We start from the raw sequence: 20,000 nt of genomic DNA, 5'->3' as shown, positions 1-20,000 counted from the left end.
ATTCATCTATAAATAATATACTGCATACACTATATGTACCCTGAACACTCAGTGTCACAAGATATTTGACTCGTTCTCCAAGGAGGAGAAAATCAACACTAATAGACTGACAATTTAACTGTATCAGTAGTGGCCGTTTAGATGAATGTCCTCACTGTACAAATTAGTACAGCAAAGAGAAGATTCAAGAAAAATGTGCATGCTCATAGTGAAATTATGGCCTGGTGCTAAGTTTTGACAAGGCTTCACAAACAAGTGATCTGAACCAGCCTAGTCTACCTTGCTGAATGCCTGATGTTGCCTGTAACCATATCGAGTCAGCAGCTGTACATTCTCACAGACATGACAAAGCCCAGCTACTATTATTAGCTTAATAAATGTTTAATGCATTCCACTGCAGGGCATTTCACTCCCAAACAAAATCTAACTACAACTGTGCTTATACCATATTGTGCTATTATGGCAAATGACAGGCATAAGGTACGTGTTGCCAATGAAAATAAACTTCAAATGAACTTCAAAAGAAAATTTCAGTGACACGAAACAAGATACATACATACATGCATAAACGGTGGAATTTTATCTAGAGATCAAATTAACAAATGGAGCAAACCTCTATATATAACCAACCGATGGTTTCTGTGCTCTATTGCCAACTGATACCTCACTGATAAATTGAAAGATTAATAAATGGATGTGTCAGCAATGAATATAAGCATCAGTTTGCATTCTAAACCAATTCTGACAGTAAGATGTAACTAGATCAGTGTAACATGAAACATGTACTATACAGATTCTTACGAATGGGTAGCATTCGGAACCTTCATGAAGAAAACCCCCAAATCTACCTACTCATAACAGATTTCATTGGCTAACCTTCAGTAGTTAAGGAAATTCATCACCATGCTTTACTCTCAACAGGTCGGAGAGATTCTTAGAGTCGGCACATATTGTGCTTAAGTTAGCGAATTATAAAGGCCCGTTCTAGGGCCTAAGTAGTTTTCTAGGGATTCCCCACAGACTAGGTTGTGGATTTATGAGTGTGTACATATGTGTGCGCGCATACACACACACAGCCTTTGGGGGAAGAGCACACAGTCAGCTGACTAGCACGGTCAAACTTGTCTTCCTAGAAACCTTCGCATGAAAACTAATTACAGAGCCATGTGAGTGCATCACCAAAACAAACAGAACACTGACACATGTACCACACTCCAGCAATCAACAACCCATGCAGCAAGGCTATAAATTTCTCACCAACACTGGCATTGCTAAGTAAACAAAATACTACACACCAGTATAACAGAACTACAGTCATGTCCATAAGTATTTGGACAGTGACACAATTTTCACAATTCTGCCTCTGTCTGTACACCACCACAATGGATTTGAATTGAAGCACTTAAGATGTGATTGAAGTGAAGACTTTCAGCTTTAATTCAAGGGGTTCAACAAAAATATTGAATTAACCGTTTAGGAATTACAGCCACCCTCCATTTTCACAGGCTCAAAATTAACTGAACAAATCAATCATAAATATTAGGATTATTTTTAATACTTGGGTGCAAATCTTTTGCAGTCAGTCAATGACTACCTGAAATATGGAACCCATGGAAATCACCAAATGTGGAGTTTCCCCCCTTGAGATGCTTTGCCAGGCTTTTACTGCAGCTGCCTTCAGTTGCTGCTTGTTTGTGGGTCTTTCTGCTGTCTGATTTGTCTTCAGTAAGTGAAAAGCATGCTCAGTTGGGTTGAGGTAATCGGACAAGAACATTTAATTTCTTTGCCTTAAGAAGCCCTCTGGTTTTGGGTCATTATCCGTCTGTACGTACTGTGAAGCGCTGTCCTATCAGTTTTGCAGCATTTGACTGAATCTGAGCAGAAAGTATAGCCCTATACACTTCAGAATTCATCCTGCTACTTCTTTTGTTCTTTAGTTGTACCAGTGGTTTGCACCTTGAGGTAAAGCTTCTGTATTTACATTCATGAAGGTGATTCTTGATTATAGACAATAAAGATATGCCTACCTCCTACAGCATGTTCTTGACTTGGCTAGATGTTGTGAAGGGGTTTTGCTTCAAGGAAAGAATTCTGCATTCATCCACTTTAGTTATTTTCTAGGACTTTTGGTGTTGCTGAGCTCGCCAAACCCTAACCTTCTTCTAGCATTGCTTCTTTTTAAGAATGTACCAAATTGTTGATCTGGCCACTCCTAAAGTTTCTGCTATGTCTTCAACAGGTCTGTTTTGTATTTTCACCCTAATGATGGATTCATTCACTTGCATCGACACCTCTTTGGACCGTATATTGAGAGTTTCCATGAACAGCTTCCAAATGGAAATTCAATACTTGGAATGACCTCCAGATCTTTTATATCTCATTAATTTGTCATGAAATAATGATAACAGGCCACATCTGGCCATGAACTGCTTAACAGCCAAATGTCCAATTACTTTTGAGCCTGTGAAAATGGAGGGACTGTAATTCCTAAACAGTTAATGCAATATTTTTGTTAAAGGCCTTGAATTAAAGCTGAAAGTCTACACTTCAATCACTTCTGGGCCTGACTGTATAATAAACAGCATGAAAAAAAGAGAGCATACCTGTACGTAAAGGGTTTGCACAACAACAGCGATGGCCTCAAATCTGCGGTTGCTAGCAACGAAGCTGTTCTTCAGCTGCTGGATGGTTTGGTTCTTTTTCTCACACAGAGCCTTGTAGTACTCCAATCCTCGTAGCTTGGTCTCCGGTAGCACCAGGTCCGGATGGCTGCTAGCGTGGCCCTGCTGCTGGCTCCGTGAGCTCCCCTTTGCCTTGCTTTTGTCAACTATAAGAGAACAACCATTTATTGTTAACGCAGCGTTCAGCATACTTTTCCTCAAACCACTTTCTAGTTCATGCAGCTATGTTAAGTTAAGTTTGGTCAGAGGCAACAGTGTACACCGTCTACAAGCTCTCAGATGTTAGGAGTTGTACACACAGAGTGCTCTGATGAACAACTTGCTCCCCGAAAGAGATGTCCTTCTCCCAATTCATTTCCCCTTCTGTAGACAGACATCAGAGAGCTCTTATTTTAGAAAGGCCGTGTCACACTAGTTTTGATTTACACAAGCTTTTATAAATACAACACCAGGTCATAATAATAGCCAGAATCCCTCTGAGGGGGAGGCATTACCGGCATTATAACCTGACATGCTGTCTGATAGAGAAACTCTGCTGAAAGGATAAAAACATTACTGAGACAGGCACACATTTAGCCCCAGAATGAGATTATAATTTAAAAAAAGCCAAAAAACAGAGTATATGGTGTGTTTATGGACCCAGCTATTTGACTTTGACATTGGACACCAGAGATCTACATGGAGGCAGATCTGCCTGAGCTATTACATAACTGCTCTGTGAGGACTGCTGGCTTTAAACCACACTTTTAATGAGGTGAGATGGGAGCAGGTCCTCAAAGCACTTGTAAGACTTACCAGTGATGTTTAGTGAGAATCAAAGCCAAAAAATCCAAACAAAACAATGTTTCTTCAAGAATTATTAGCTTCACAAAGGGGTTCTACTTGAAAATTAAAAAAAAAAATTAAACAAAGTCTCAGTTTGGTTTTATTCCACTGGTCCATAGAACAGATATATGATCCCATCATTAAAATGTCATTTAAGCCTGTTGGTTTTCTCAGTCCTTGTATCAAATAATCCCTGCAAAATGAATGGCATTAAAATTGCAGTTGAATAACATTTCGATAATAACCGTTCGATAAAATTGCAAGAGCGAAGAGAAAATGTTCCTGGGAAACTTTCAATAAATAAGCAATGCTTGGATCTATTAATAGATTATCTGTCAATTCTTCCTTTAATGTGTAACAAGTAAGACTGGGGGGAAAAAAGCATTGGCAGGTCAGCAATCACAGGAAGTCTAACTTACTAACAAGGGAAAGAAATCTCAGTTGGTGGTGAGGGAATGCACAGATCTGTGTGTTTGGATTCCTCTCCTGGGCTATTTGTGGCATAAACAAAGAGTAGTGGCTTAATACTTGCTAATGTTACCCCTTATTTATTAAACAAATAGTTAAAAACCTTCCATGACAGTTTAGTTCTGGTTCACACCCTTCACAACTAATATTAAAAGGTTTTTATCATGTGTAGTGTGTGAACCGGGAAAAGTGCAAACAAAATGAATGCAAATGAATGCGACTATGACTTAAACCAGCTTTCTATATCAACAACATTTAATATCACATTAATCCTTTGCTCTGATTAAAGCAAAGATCGAAGCTGAGCTCTTAAAAGGTCAGGCAAAACGTTCACAGCTCAATTCAGTAAGCCTCTACAGCTGAACATTTATATGGGACATTCATTAATGTAAAGGTCATGGCAGTGTCACTTATTCCTAAGGGTTGTGGCTCCTTGTGGCCTCTGCCCATATGGAATATTTGCAAACATTCCTAAGAAAAGTAAGGAACATGCTGTGCAGAGGTTTCATAATTTGATCCATAACCGTATCATTGCTGGTAAATGTTTGTAAAAGTGAATTCAAAGGGCTCCCATACCTCCCTCTACTGGTCAAGATTTATCTTCATGCTGCCCAGGAGCAAGATGTGGTGTGTGTGGCTAAAAGGTCAATGCTGTATCTGGACAATCAAAAAGAATTTCAAATACATATACAACAAAATGAAGAATACAGGAAAAAAAAAGTAATTGTTTTATCCTGGTCAAACTCATGATGGCTCTGAAGCCTATCCCAGGAATACTACATGCAAGGTATGGTCAATTTATAATAGCCAATCCACCTACGACACATTTTTGGTAGAGTGCAGGACACCGGAACGCCCCAAGAAAAACACAAAACACGCACAAAGAATACTCAAAACTTCACAAAATGGTAGCTGGAGTACAGGATTAAATGTCTGACTCAGGAGCTGTGAGGCACCAACAATACCTGCACCACTGTAACACCCCACCTGTCAGGCAAAGTGAAAATGATGCATTGTGCTGCTGAAGGGAACTCATGTACAGCAGGATACCCTGGATGTGTAAGATGACTGCTGTAAAAGGTTAGGTCTGTCAGCATGCAGGAGAACCTGTAAGTAGCCCTGGTTTTTTCACAACCCAAAGGCCTATGTAGAGAACCCATTTTGTGACCACCACTTCTGAGACACACTGCTTGATTCCTGCTTCTGAAGTTCTGCAGACACACTGTCACACAGCGTGAAGGGAATGTGTCTGGATGACAATGTACCCACTGGAGTCCAACAAGGGTCGGGGATTGAATGCTCTGCGGCAGCCAAGCCCAATAAACAAAGAGTGCCATGGGCACTGCCATGGTGAGCTAAAGGGTGGTTGACCCAATGTTATCCAGAAGCCAAACACCAACGTGAAAGAATAAGCACAGGTCTATAAGGTTAGAACCATGCCATGCCACTGGGACTGCAACCTCCAGGTCAATGTTAAGAGTTGCCATAGCCACACAGGATAGCAGCTGGTGTGGAAAGAGCCACATTAAGGACACTGCCACCTCTGTGCCCAACAGAAATAAAACACACACACCTTCAGATCTATGGTACTCATTTTAATAAGAAAAAAAAATACAGAGTACCTGGACTCTGAGTGTATTATCGTGGACTTTACAACAATACAAGCACTACGTGGATTGGGGAAAGGCTCATTTTGTCGAGCTAGAAGCACACACAGAGGAATAGAAAAGCAGGTTAGCTGCAAAATAAAAGGAAATATACACAGTCTAGGCAAGTGTCAGAGCTGTTATTGTTTTTGGCATCATTTTATAGATTTTTGGAGTGTTCAGCTAGCTGGTCACTAATCAGTATGTCTTCCAGTGTACTGACTAGCCAAACCCAACAGGGAATACAAAACAACTCGCACAGACGGCGCGAGACAGTGTGTCACAATGCTTGTTTGTCCCGCGACAAACTCCTCACAGTAAAAGCCAGCGCTGACATTTAACACTGAAGTATATCAAGACTCCAAACATAACGAGTGCGTTTAGACTATCGGCCTCCAGAGGTCACACTCCTTCAAAAACTTTCCTTCCGTACTGCTATGATCGAACCCTTAGCTGTTTATCCCAAGGCAACCCCCCCTCCTAGAATGCACCTAGAAATGTTATAGAAGATGCCAACCTAGTTTAAATGAAATCAGACAAGAATATTAAATTATATTTCAAATGTTCCCCTTGCAGATTTATTCTACACTGTAATTATGCTGGAGCAGGATTTTGCAATTATAGCCTTGGACACCCTCTGACCTGTCAGCCAAATATTAAATACCTTGTGAAGATAATGAGGGAAACCTTGCAACTGTGCAAATAAGTGGATCTACATGACTCGAGTCATACAATGGAGTATTTGGTCAATTGCTTTTGTTAGAAAGACTTTTAGAGCACAGAGATGCTTTAATCCCATAACCTCAATGATCTGGGGAACATTCTGTCATTTTAATATACACTCTGCCATGGTAATAGTATTCTTCTCAGTTAATCTGCATGCCATTAAGGTTCAGGTTCACTATAATGTCAGTATACACATCAGTGGTAAAATATCAAGTCATAAATGGTGAAATTTCTACACCGTAACACCGATTTAGAAGGGAAAAAAAGCAGCCTAGTCATAGAGTGAATGCATATTGTCCTTACCTCGGATAATGCTAGTCTGTGTCCCTAGTCAGAACAGTCAGAGCTAGACCATACTGACCAGAAACTATTCTACAAACTAGAAATCTAGAGCAGCTTAAAATAAATAATTGCATTATAGATAACAGCAAGCTGCTCTAAATGATTCAAGCCGACCTCACAGGCGTGAATTATTCATACATGCCTGAATAGCAGATCCACTTTGTGCTCTCAGTTTGCACTGCTATTTCGGTTGCAATCAACATCCATGGAAACTGGTTTTCCACTATTTCATTCCCTTGCACTAGACAGGGAAAATATTTACAAAGAATCTTAACTTTACACTAAAGGTTCTTCTAAACCTTCCTAACAAATATATAAACATGAACAATATCCCAATACAGAATGTCATAACTGCTATTGACTTCATACACAATAAGATAATGATCTAAATGCTTCAACACTATCAATTTAAAGCCTGCAGACTATACTTTAGTGTATCCATGGTTTTGTTGTTTGTAAACATTAATAATACCAGCACAGATTTTTGTTTGTGTATTATGAAATCAGTTGCATTTTATTTTCCATTTTTGGTGTGTTATGGTAAGGCTTTCATTTATAAGCTTACTGTGAAGACGTCATCCAGTCAGACTGCATTTACATGGACAGCAATAATCTAATTATTGATCTTATTCTGAATAAGATAATATTTTGATTAAGGTGTTTACATGATTCTCTTTTAGAATGTTCCTTTCATGTTCCCATTTTACATGCTATAAAACACAGATCGATTAACGGCACACGTCATTACGTCCTCACGCCACGCCGTCCGACCTTCCCTCCAGAATTTCACGTATCGACATACAGTTGGTCTTCGTTATGGCACTGTATACAGTTTTAGGTGTTTTCATTTTAAATTTCACGAAAGTTTCAAGTGTAGTTAATTATTAGTCATGCTATACGTGCTAATAGACGACTGCTTGAAGCTGTGGGCTGCGTCCGAATGCGCATACTTAACTACTATATAGTACCCGAGATACATGTATTTCACCTACAATATATTAGGTAAGTACGCGGTTTCGGACAGAGCCATGCTCGTTCGTTTGCCGTCAAACGGTTGAGCACTGCGGTGAAAACTCCCACACGACGTTAATAGTGTGATTAAGGTGTGTACATGTCTGTAATGCACATCGATAATGCGACTAAAACAGGAATACTCCACATGTCTTAATTCTATTTGTGTTTACTTCGAATATGACTTTTGTCTGATTAAGGTAATAAAAAATTGCTGTTTACATGGTAGGTTCTTAATCAGAGTATTGTCTTAATCAGGTTAATATTGGATTATTGTTGTCCATGTAAACGTACTGACTGATTGGTGTAAAATAAGACTTGGGCGTTATATTTAAAGTTAATATTTCTTGCATAGCTGTAATTGTCATGTGACCAAGTAGTGTTGAGTTGTGTAAACTTTGATCCCTGGTCGTACTGCATTACTTGATAGGGAAGTGAATGCCCTTATTCCAGTATCACTGAAATACTACTGCACTTGATAAAATGCCTTTTAAAAGCATGTTGTCATTAGATACATCAAACAACAAATTACCCTTACTCTGAAAAAAATAGGAATATCACACCCATTTTTTTATTATTATTATTATTATTATTTAAAGAGACTTTCTCCTAAATCAGCCAGCAATGAGCTACTTTTAGCCTTAAGATTCTTTGTGAATATGGCTTGACATCTATTCATCAGTCTACCCTCTAAAAGATTAAAGTGCTAGAAAAGGCTCTTTAGAGTGAAGCCCTAGAAGAAACAATTTTGGGTTTCCTAAAGAATGTTCTGAAAGACCTTTAACTATTTTTTGTTGGAGCCACAGAAAACGAAATAAATTCACTTTAAATGTTAGAATCCCATGGAGTGGAAATGATTATGCAGTTTATTGAGGCCACAACAAAAAAAAGGTTCAAGAATCATGGCCTTCAACGTCCTTTATGGAACTAAAAATGTTGCCTTTATGACACTTGTTATTGGCTTTATGTTGCACTTTCCTGACAGCATTATAAGGAATACCTATCCCCTTTTACTATCTCTCCACATTTCCCCACAATGCGTTATTCACAGGCATTTTTTTGTGTGTTAAAGAGGTTTTTTTTATATTCGTCACAAAAGGAATGACGAAAACAATTCTACTGTGTCACTTGGGGATCGCTCTACCAGTCTGTATGGGTTTATTCACAACAGTTGGGCCATTTCTTTCTGAATTAAATAAACCTAATTGACAGCCTGCATTCACAATACAGATATACAAATAAACAAAAACTAAGCAATGATTTTTATGATGAAATACTAATTCCAATATTATCCATGGTACAAGTCTGAAGGAATGCAATATCTGAGGCTTACATACACTGTAAATCAATCCTGAACGTACTGTGAAGGTTTGATTTGGGCATGAATGAACATCATAAACAAGTCAACTACGTGAAATGTACTACTATACACCACATCAGCATGATTATGGATGTTCCTGTCAAACAGCAGCAACAGATCAGCTCCCTATTAAAATCATAAAAAAAATCATACAAAGTAAATAAATAAATAAAGAAAGAAATGGGATAATTCTGTGAAAATGTAAATGTAAGATTCATTGATTCAGATTATATAAGAGCAATTCTCCAGTGAGGAGTGCCACCAGTAGCTCTATTTTAAGTCAGATATTTCAACAAGTGTCCCTAAACCCTTTCATAAAATCACCCAAGTATAAATATAGTAACTTTCCTAGCTCAATAAAAGAGGAATAAATACAGTCTACTCAGTGTGTGAGTCCTTATTTGGCCATTTGCTATAAAAGGGAGCAGAATGAGTCCTAATCCCTTAGTCCTAATCTAAAGGAATGAAAATGTTTACAAATTTGTAAATCCCTCAGTTAATACAGCCCAAAAAAATAACCTTCCCACAAGCTAGCAAGCAGAGAATCAGGCTTCCCAGACCTGTACTAGGATGCATATACAGGCAAAGAGTCAACAAACTAGAGGAAAATGCAAGCTAGGAGGGGGAAAAAAATAAATCCTGATGATAAAGGATATGATTTGTGTTCTTAAAGCTAACGGTGAGAAACCTCTCGTCAGTCCTGTAAAGTACTCCAGAGAGTAAGTGGATACACAAGCATGTAGACAAGCAGTAAAAACGACATGCTGAGGCAGTAAGAGCAAAGTGTCAGATTAAAAATAGACCCCATGCAAGCACCTTGCAAAAGACACAAACTAACTATTCCAAACAGACTGTACAGAGCAAAAGACAAACCTACATAAACAGCATGTTTTCGGTGGAACTACACACACCTGCTCGAAACACCACGGTGTTCTTCTTGAAGCCAGATAGCAGCTGGAGGCTCCGGAGTAAACCTTTAGCAGTCAGCTTCACATGGATGTTGGACAGGGAAAATTTGGGAGAGAACAGCATTGTGCCGACCCAAAAAATATATCAAAATACACACACACCCCCCCTTAACAAGACCTCTGAAGCAAAGCAATATGAAAAGCAGCTTCAGTGTGAATCCACACGCACATGGTTCAAAGCATCATTAAAAAAAAAAAAGTTCACTGAAGCCCTGAGCTATAGGGAGAGAAGAAATAAAAATCACCACCAATTTAGAAGAAATTAAGGGGAAATGAAATTCTTCTTCACAATAGTGTCAGTATTTTTCTTCAATTTTGGCTAGCTGTAGCCTAGTGAAAAAGAAAAGCCAGAGAAGGATATTCAATCAATGTAGCTCCTCTAACAGATACAATGAATGCAGAAAAGCATAATCCACCCAGATCAAAAACAGCCTTTTATCCATCCACGTTCAGACAAAGGTCTATCCGCATCTCTCCATGGCACCGCCGCTGTGGAGGATGCTAGAGGAGAGAGGAGGGAAGTGGGAGGAGTGAAGAGCACAGCCTTAAGCTGTGACGCAGGCCTCCCGCTCTTGCCTTCCCTCACACGCTCTCTCCTTCTCCCACTACAGGGAGGGTGAAAGGATAAAAATGGCGGAGGTCAAAGCAACAACTCACAGTAAGACTGTGCCTGCTATAGAGCTGAAAGCAGCCATGCTGTTTTCAAATAAAGGTTTATGAATCTCTTATAAATATGCTAACAGGGAAAAAAAAAAACCTATACAATTCCCTAAAAAGACTATAAAGAATAGTCTTTCATAATACCAACACTGCTTAAATAAAATGAAAGGCATATGGAAAATAAAATGAGAGAAATACTGGATTCAAATGATAACCTATCAGTGATATTTAATTTCATTAAAAGGATAACAGCACCACTATCTCTATAATATTATCCAGAACAGACACAAACATACGTATTTTATTTATTAGTTTTTTAAAATGGAAATCGTTAGCGTGTGCAAGCTGGGAAAAATGCCTAGTCTATTACAACAGTATCATATACTACATGTGTCCAAACCTGAAGAAATCAAAGCCTGTACACTGCTGCAGTCATAATCTCACATCTTAAGTGTTTGTAGGAAGAATGTGCGGCTAGTTGCTGACATCAGCAAACCCTGCGTATGTACTTACACAACCCAAGCAGTTTCCCCAAGTCTTAAAAAAAAAAACATCTTTCAAAAACAAACAACTAATTTCATACCTTGGTTCTCATAAGCGTGTAATTTTACTAATTCCAGGTAGTCAAATGTAGGTGCACACGAACGCTGCCTATAATGACTATTTACAATGTTATGTTCTGACAAACAAGTAAAGGAGAATTGCAGAACTCCGACACTGACCGGGACGAAGCGGGTACTTAAGATGAATGAAAGCGCACCTATTATGGTTTTTAAACAGGCCTAATTTTGTTTTAAAGGTCTCCTACAATAGATTTCCATACATCCAAGGACAAAAAACACTTTAATGTGCTCATAATTTAAATTCCAGCATTACCTTTCCTCCTCCCAGTGTCAAAAACAACTCGTTAAATGATCCGTTCTAAAGGATTCACTCTAAACTCCTCCTTTCAGAGAGCATACTCTGCTCTGATTGGTCAGATGTCCCAGTCTGTTGTGGTTTGGTCTACTGCTGTCAGCGAGCAGCCAATCAAAACCAGAGGTGGGGCTTTTTGTTACAAACCTATGTAGGTTTTTACAGGAAGTAAGTCTGGAATTACTAACGACTCGTTTCAGCTGTTCAGAATCGGTTCCTTCTTTTGGGAGTAAATAACTCTGTCGTGCACTTTGATTTTTTTTAAACTTTGCATATGTTTTACATTCACAAACAGCTCTATAACACACTAAATGAAAGGTAATGTTTGAAAAACCATAATAGGTACACTTCAATGAATTAAAACTATACGACATGTTTCTGAAAGTAAAAACAATTTTTTGAAATTCAAATGTACTGAATTTGTAAATATACGATACCCAAGCTGAATTACATTGTGCTAACCAGACATGTAATTGCTAAAAAGCAATGCAATCGCACCACTCCTCAAAAGTCCACAGATCAATAAAAAAAAAAAAAGAAGGAAAAAAAAAAGGCGCATCAGATCAGCATTACATTAATGCATGTTCCAGGCAGGTGATGTGTTTATGCACCATGTTTATGACTTAGCTGTGGCTGCATACCCCCATCTCAGCTGGATCATATGGACAGAACACAGCACTCATGCTGCTGAGAAGACTCCACCCAGTGGAGCCCACACAGTGAAAACCAACTGCCACTATAATTCATATGAATAACCACAACTACAGTAATTTAATGCACACACTAGATATCACTACAGCACACATCCACCGTTTTCCTCCCACTCTGCCAGGACAAAAAATTAATAGCTGTGGTGTGCGAGATGACGATCAAAGGGATTTTAGTCTGCCAACTGAGTGGTTTATACTTTGTCAAGGTGAAAATCGTTAAATTCGTGTGGGCTTAGAAAAGGATTATACAATGCCAAGAGAGCATTTGATGAAGTCACTGTTTAAAGGATTTGAAAATGACATTTTTACTTGTCAACCTTAATCATATTTATTGATCTTAAATAATCAGAATGTCAAACAATGTTTTTGAACTGACATATGAAGCAATTTATACATTTACATGCACAGTTCAAGAACACCTAATCAAACTCAGAGTGTGAAGGTTTTACTGACTTTCTAGTAACTACCCACCTGAACAAGTAGCAGTAAGTCGAGTAGGTCGTGATGAAGCAGGGGGTTTTGAGACGCTCACTGCAGTCCTCACAGATGGATGTGACAGTGAAGTTGTGTTCTTTTTTCCTGTGGAATCATCCATAGCACAGGAAAGATTTTAAACTCAATTTACATGGCCCCCAAAAAATAAAATAACATAAAAAGAACACAAAGGCAAAGTAGTATTTCTTGAGAAAATAAACATAGGCACTTTGTCAGGTTAAAAAAGATGCCATAAAAGTACAATTTCCTAAAAAAACACCTTATGATGTATGTTTATAAATGGAACCATTTTGTTGGAACTACAGAAAAAAATCTGTTGGTAATCTGCATTACCATTATGTAAAGGATTTTGTGGTAGAAAGTGTTTATACTGTATGTTTATTTATTTGCAGCAACATTAAAAAAAAAAAAGAACCATGGACTGATTATTTAAGGAACCATAAATGGCTTGAAGTAGCAGACCAAGGTCTGAATACAGATTTCAGTATTTCATTAGTCAAAATTGTGAAGCCCCACTATGAACAAGACATTCCACTTCAATTCCTCCAGACAGAAGGAATTTTATGTAACTGGACCTTAAAACCCCACCGTCCTATGGCATCAATCTTAAAGAAACCTTTCTGCCACCTTTATTTTTAAGATTGTAGATAAACCACTTTGAGAAACAGGTTTGTTGCTACAAGCTGCTCTTCGTATACATGAATGTGTCTGTGTAAGTGCAATATGCGAGCACAGACATTTATAATTTTGCAAGAACCATTTATAAATCAGTGGTCTAAAGCTCAAAAGTAATTCTCTGAATTATCCACATTTTTGGTTGAAAAGAAAAAGAACAACCTAATGTAGACTGCTATGCATATAGTTCTTATGAGAATGTGTGTTTTTACCAATAGATGAGCCTTTGGGAGAAAGACTTTGGAGCCTGCTTCTTAATGAAGTGATCCTGTTATTGGAAGGTTTTCCTAAAGCTCCTGAAGACGACTCCAAATCTGCGAACACACACACACAGACAATCTGAATTCTACAGAAATGTGCTAGGGAGAAAAGGTTTACTTTTAATCACACACAAAGATTCAATGTACACATTGATTTTTGATACCTAGTTGCATCCAGACTACAGAATGCGTGTAAAAGTTTGAGTTTTTCTTACACTAAACATCTGCCTAATGCTATTTCTATGTTTGCATAGTGTAATGGATTAGACCACATAGGACTTCTACAAGGAATATGTAAAGGTTTGTTGAATAATTAAGGATCATTAGCTTCCAAAAAAGGGTTAACGGAGGTGCATTTTCTTGGACTAGGGTTCTAGATAGGGTCGACCAAAGAACCCTGAAGGATTCTAATATTTCTAAGAGTGCAGTCTCAGTATTGGTGTGGCCATCAACAATGTACAATACACTAAGCACAGACATTTAAAAATACAACTGCATGCACCATCAGCACAGATTCAACGAAAATTTAATCTGGCAGAAATTTAAATACTAGTTTTTCTCTGATGGTCGAACACAACTTACTTCTCGGTAGTGGAGTCTTAGATTTCCCAGAATAGGCAGCTAACAAAGGAATGATACAGAAACGATAGGATCCAATGAGGAGGCATGTCAAGAGAGTGAGATCGCATTGAGAGCCTGCACTGGATTGGGGGATCAGGGTCGAGTTGTCAAAAATGTACAAGGATAGTCCACTCCAGGTGCAGCTGCGGAGGCCCCCATAAGCCAACATTACTAGTATTTATTCTACAAGTTTAACGATGGGCAAAGAAAAGAAGGTAATCCAGTAAACATAGAGCTTCAGGAGACATACAGTTGTGTGCCGTTTTCTCGCTCCCTCCAAGTGAACTGGAGTGGAACAAACCAGCCTGCTAGACATGTGGGATTGAGGAGCCCCACTCATAAAAAAAAAAGTGTGCCAATCCACCAATGAGGAAGAAGCAGGATAGTGAGGATACTCAGGCAAAAAAAAAAAAAGGCCTCCTTTTTTAATAGGGCTCCCCTTCTCCGTCTGTCCTGACAACACTGGCCTACTTTTCAACTGGCCTTAGAGAACAAATTCACAATTATACTAGAGTTGGAAAAAGCATTCAGTGACTTATTTATGACTCTATCCCCTAGAAAGCCGGGTTATATGGGTGAATACTGTAATCATTTTTATTACAGGTCAGAAAATATCATGCCTTTAAACAAACACGAAACCATTTAAGTATAACTGCTGGGTTTGTGTAAATCCTAAAGGAAAGAATCTACTTCATCAGAGCTTAAATGAGATTTAAGATTCCAACATGAAAAAGTGGGTCAACAATTGAACTGTAAGGATGATCATGTCTACACTAACTAGGTATACAGCATCTGAACACTACCATTTCATTGGCAACATATTTTTGACTAGATACAACACAGTTGGTTGAGTGTCCATCATACTGTCAATGTAAAATAAGCAAGGAGCGATCCTAGATGTAGAACTGAAGCACATTTCTCAGACACAGCTATTTTTACTCCTCAGAGTTGATGTCTGCAAAATGACAGCAGTATTTGATAGACTAGGAAGTGAACACCCTGCCTGTGACCAAACAGATGATATACTGTATACCAACTGGTATAACTCTAAGAGAACATGTGTCATTTCGGCCCCTGTACTCTACAAAATACAAAAACATTGATCATATAAGTAAAAGGATAAGACATTCGATATAGTAAAAGGATCACCAAGCCGATGCAAAACATTTAGATTTTCAACAACAATGTTGTGTTATGGTTTAAAATAAATGAAACTGCTTGATCAGTCCAATATGCAGCACTAAGTGCAGTGCTATCTGATTAAAGCATAATTATGTGAACTCAAAGCTCTACTCAGTGAGCAGTACTGCATGCTCAATATATTGCACTTTTCAGCCTCCTTGAACGAATGAATTATTCACATCGTAAAACAGATCACACTGGTCTAGACTATTGAAATAACAAATAAATGGGCTGAATTTAGTGCATTATAAGCTGATTTGGAACAAGCATCTAAAGTCTCACCAGGCTTTGTGTTTCCACTGGAGGCACTCAAGCTTTTGAGCTGGGTTCTTGTCTTCACTGGCAGTTTTGAGGCAGATGAATGTGGGTTGCCAGCAATAAGAGAGAATCTGGAAACCTTTCCCCCTGAACCCTCGGGTCCTGTACCTTCAGTAACACGCATGCTTGGATTACCTACATCAAAAAGAGATCAGTGTTGTTAGTGATGCTGTAAGTCAATAAAGCATTTATGTAATGTAAAGCAAATTAGCAAACACAAGTGCATCTGCATTCTAAAGACAGTAAAAATAAATTCAGCACAAGTTGTCCTTTCCAAAATCTCTGAAAACAGTCCAAAGTTACAGGGAACAGTCCACCAAAATTGACACCCGGCAGTACCTATACAGGCCCAAAGAGTGACAACTGAGCTCTATATATATAATGATGATGAGTCTTTATTGGTCACATATACAGTAGAGCACAGTGAAATTGTTTTCTTCGCATACCCTAGCCTGTCAGGAAGTTGCCCCTGGAGCAGAGAGGGTTAAGGGCCTTGCTCAAGGGCCCAACAGCGGCAGCTTGGCAGTGCTGGGGCTTGAACCCCCGTCCTTCTGATCAGTAACCCAGAGCTTAACCGCCAAGCCACCACTGCCCATACTGCGTATAAGAACACTGTTCTAATATACTTATGCTACAGTCAAAATAAACTACTCTGAATTAATCTTCTTACCCTCACCTAGAGGCATATTGATATTTCCTGATACTGATATTTAGATAGATGGATAGATAATCCTATACCTTATATTTGATGATCTGCCCATGTGTGTGTGTCCTTTCCCTATATCTTAAGTTCCCTACATTGCTGGTAAAACAATAAAAAGCACCATATTGAACGAACAAACCACATCAGGGAATGATTCAACACAGTACTTCTTTCCTTCCACTGTTTTTTCAATTAGCCCTTCTGCTTTCCGGTCTAAGTTGACCTTCTCAGTGGGCCTCTAATTATCTTCTGTAAATACAAGAATGGTCAGGGAGGACAGGAAGGGGCATGTTTATATAAAAGTCTGTAAAGGTAGAGAAGGCACATCCGTATCATCTGCTAGTCCTCTGGGAATATGACAAGATTTGTTCAGCAGAAAGAGGAAAATCTGCTCTCAGTAGTGTGTATGGCATTCTCCTCGTGGTAGTGAAAACGAGAACTGCAGACAAACTAAAGACATGTACTTCTGTTTGTCTCTTTAAACTCAGGGTTGTCATCTATATATACACAGTTTTCCATTCACATCTGATCATACTGATGAAACGCTCAACAATTAGCTGATGAGCTGTTAAGCCCTACTCAACCACCTGAAAATACAGTGCAGTTATGGATTAGACATCAATATATTTGTTGTTTTGAGGAGGTACGCTCAAACACATGGTGTATAATTGAACAATGTTTGTGAGTTATGTCTTTTAAAATAATAGATATAAGTGTCCGTAATTAACAATAATATTAGTCATTCCAAAACCATAGTGCTGGAGTGGATTATACACAGTAAAAACAAAAAAACAAAACAAAAACACACTATATTTAGAAGTTAGTACACATTTAATGGCAGCAAAATGTTATGACCAAGTCTGTGAAAGCACTAACTTAATTTTTTAATATATTTAATTTTACTATTTACTTAATTTGCCATACAATGTTACAACCTGGCATCACTCAGCATGGTTTCAGGTGTAGGTCACAACAGACAAATGTAAATCCAATGTGAACAACAACAACAACAAAAACTTTAAGCTGTTAACATTATTTAAAATACTACAATGCTCCAACACTACTAAACAACTGCCATTAATAAGCTGAAACAAAAAGAATCTACCATGTGCAAGCATTTTCCATACCTCCAGATGTGCTCAGTTTGCTCCTCGGAGTAGGCATGTCAGTGGTGGTGCAGCCATTTTTCCATGCCGTGCCAAGCTTAGGCTTTGATGCAGAAAGAGGTGCTGGCCGAAGACTTGCAGCGGGAGTTTGTGCTGGCGAACTGCCTCCTGCCCTGGATGATAATGGCTGGAAGCCAAGACTGCTTTTGCGCCAATCACACAGTGCTGCTCCTACCGGCCGGGTCGAGTCTGCCTGCAAGAGGAGCTTCCTTTCATTCACATGCTCCCAAGAGATATGACTGAAGTCTGTGTGCTCCACACTCACTACGGTGTTGACCATAACCGAGCTGAAGAATGCAAATTGTGGTCGAGAACTTACGCACACTCAGAACTTCCTATTGTACTACAGTTCTCCTGAGAATGTGGAAATCCCTGCCAAGTAACACTCCCCCAAACTCTATAAACACAGTGTGTGTGTTCACACATGGAATACATTTACCAGAGTAGTAAGAACATATTTAATGCAACAATTAAAGCCATTCGAAGCAATAACATGGTGGTCTGGACATTAGTTTGGTTCAAGATGGTGAACCGATTTTGAATTTTTATCATTTGAGACCACATGTTTGAGGGAGCAAAGGTGATACATGATACTTTATTACAGTGTTTCTCAATCCTGACTCTAATTCTTACTTTTAATTTACCTGATACAATAAGTAAATGGTCTGCACTTACATAGCGCTTTTTTAACCTTAGCGGTTCTACAAAGCGCTTTACACGGTTTCTCATTCACACACACACACCAATGGTAGAGGCGCTAGCTTGCCATCGGGAGCAACTTGGGGTTCAGTGTCTTGCCAAAGGACACTTTGGCATGTGGACTGGGATTCGAACCACCAACCCTACGATTAGTGGACAACCCGCACTACCACCTGAGCCACAGCCGCCCAATAAGATTAGCTAATTAACAAACGTGGTTAGACAGGGCACGTTAGAGGAGAGAGACACTAGGTACAGGTTTGAAAAACACTGATTCATTATATACTTGTGTTACTTTTCTTAAAATGTTTAACCTTATATATCAAACCATAAGTCATACCCATCTGTTTGTCTAAAATATAGATACATGTAAAATCACTATGGATAAATGTAAACTATAAAAGATAATATGGATACCAACATTCATTTGAAACAATCACAAAAAGCAATTAATTTTTATATTTTACTCAAAGACACTCACGTTTGTACTTGTTTTCTGTGGTTTCTTGAGACATTTTTCATCTCTAAAAGAAGCATGTCTGTCTCCAAGATTGGTCAGGCTAGTTAGACTCAGAAAACCTCCTACAGATGAGCTTTTTGCATTAGGGAAGGTGTTTACGATCCTACCGACCTGAGACTCCTTTACAGTCATGTTTTCTCCATTCGTTTTTGATGTGCTGGAAGCCTCAGACCATGTGCGAACCCGGGACTTTGGAGCAGATGAAGTATCTTGAAAAGTGGATGAGTGAGTTCTTTTAATCACATTGTTCTGATCCATCTTATGGCTACCACATGGGAGAGTGGAGCTGGAAGAAATTGCAGAGGTAGATCTGGTAGGAGATGCTATGCTTTGCATGGAATGGGAAGGTCTAGTCTGTTTTTTGTGCAGTCTTATATTCGATGAAGCACTGACAACAGTTGCACTTGACTGCTTTAAGGCACTCGTGGGTCTAGACATTATTTTAGATTTTATATTACTGAAGTCAGGCTTGACATACTTCTTAGTTTCTGACTTATTACTTTTAGTGGATGCAGTCAATGAAGTTTCAGGTTTCTGACAACTTTGCTGTTCTGACAACTTCTGACAACTTTGCTGTTCCTTCATGACTTGGACCAATGGACTCCCAAAATCACTCTTACTCTTGTTAAGAGGAGAGTCTGAAAAGCAAAATGTTTTAGAGCACATATACTGAACAGGAGTAGACGTCTGGGCATTACCACTGATGTCTAGCTCCTCAGAGGTTGGAAATTGGAATGTTTTTCCATCAGCCGACGTGGAGCGAGTGGATCTTTCAGCTTCAAAATTACTTTTTTTCAGATTAACTGGTGTGACACATTCAGTATGATTATCTCCTGCAACCAAATGTGATGGTCTGCTTTCCCCAGGTGCATTATGAGGAATTGTTTGAAAGACATCCTCTTCCATTGTGAATGTCTGATTGCTTGGCTGGATGAAGGTGAGTCCAAAGTCAGGATGTTTGCCGTTTTGTCCTGAAGCACTGACCATGTTATTAACAAGACCCTCACAGACATCAGGCAGCAAGCCAGGAATCAGGCCAAGATCAGAAG

At 38.8% G+C, this 20,000-nt stretch overlaps 3 protein-coding genes across 4 annotated transcripts in view; all 3 read right to left on the bottom strand.

Moving 5' to 3' along the window:
* Nucleotides 1–10,283, bottom strand: part of LOC128611332 (microtubule-associated tumor suppressor 1 homolog A) — a 20,740-nt gene extending 10,457 nt beyond the window's left edge. The window contains exons 1-2 of one of the 2 annotated variants that reach the window (XM_053630734.1): nt 9,971–10,283; nt 2,604–2,827 (exon numbers count right to left, since the gene is read on the bottom strand). In XM_053630734.1, coding sequence (XP_053486709.1) covers nt 2,604–2,827; nt 9,971–10,091 — 345 coding nt within the window. In that variant the 5' untranslated portion in view covers nt 10,092–10,283. The remainder of the gene's footprint in view (nt 1–2,603; nt 2,828–9,970) is intronic. The other variant, XM_053630733.1, reaches the window with a different exon arrangement.
* Nucleotides 10,284–12,509: 2,226 nt separating this feature from the next.
* LOC128611334 (uncharacterized) lies at nt 12,510–18,092 on the bottom strand. Its single transcript, XM_053630737.1, has 4 exons — nt 17,694–18,092; nt 15,828–15,998; nt 13,695–13,796; nt 12,510–12,891 (listed from the first exon to the last, which is right to left on the bottom strand). The coding sequence occupies exons 1-4, from the start codon at nt 18,010–18,012 to the stop codon at nt 12,776–12,778; spliced, it is 708 nt and encodes a 235-aa protein (XP_053486712.1). The 5' UTR covers nt 18,013–18,092; the 3' UTR covers nt 12,510–12,775.
* Nucleotides 18,093–18,894: 802 nt separating this feature from the next.
* The window catches only part of LOC128611277 (uncharacterized), a 7,325-nt gene continuing 6,219 nt past the window's right edge, over nt 18,895–20,000 (bottom strand). The window contains exon 2 of the mRNA XM_053630660.1: nt 18,895–20,000. This exon is cut by the window's right edge and continues 683 nt beyond it. Within this exon, the coding sequence (XP_053486635.1) occupies nt 18,895–20,000 (1,106 nt within the window).

Source organism: Ictalurus furcatus, chromosome 8 (genome assembly GCF_023375685.1).
Source record: "Ictalurus furcatus strain D&B chromosome 8, Billie_1.0, whole genome shotgun sequence".
Classification (NCBI taxonomy): Eukaryota; Metazoa; Chordata; class Actinopteri; order Siluriformes; family Ictaluridae; genus Ictalurus; species Ictalurus furcatus.
This window is presented reverse-complemented; position numbering and strand designations above follow the sequence as displayed.

Bases quoted from the DNA above. Each gene is read 5' to 3' on its own strand.
- LOC128611334 (XM_053630737.1), bottom strand. From the start codon at position 18,012: ATGGTCAACACCGTAGTGAGTGTGGAGCACACAGACTTCAGTCATATC. The intron at 15,999-17,693 runs GTATGGAAAATG...TTTTTGATGTAG, and splicing joins CAAACTGAGCACATCTGGAG to GTAATCCAAGCATGCGTGTT. The intron at 13,797-15,827 runs GTGAGACTTTAG...GTGTGTTCGCAG, and splicing joins CAGTGGAAACACAAAGCCTG to ATTTGGAGTCGTCTTCAGGA.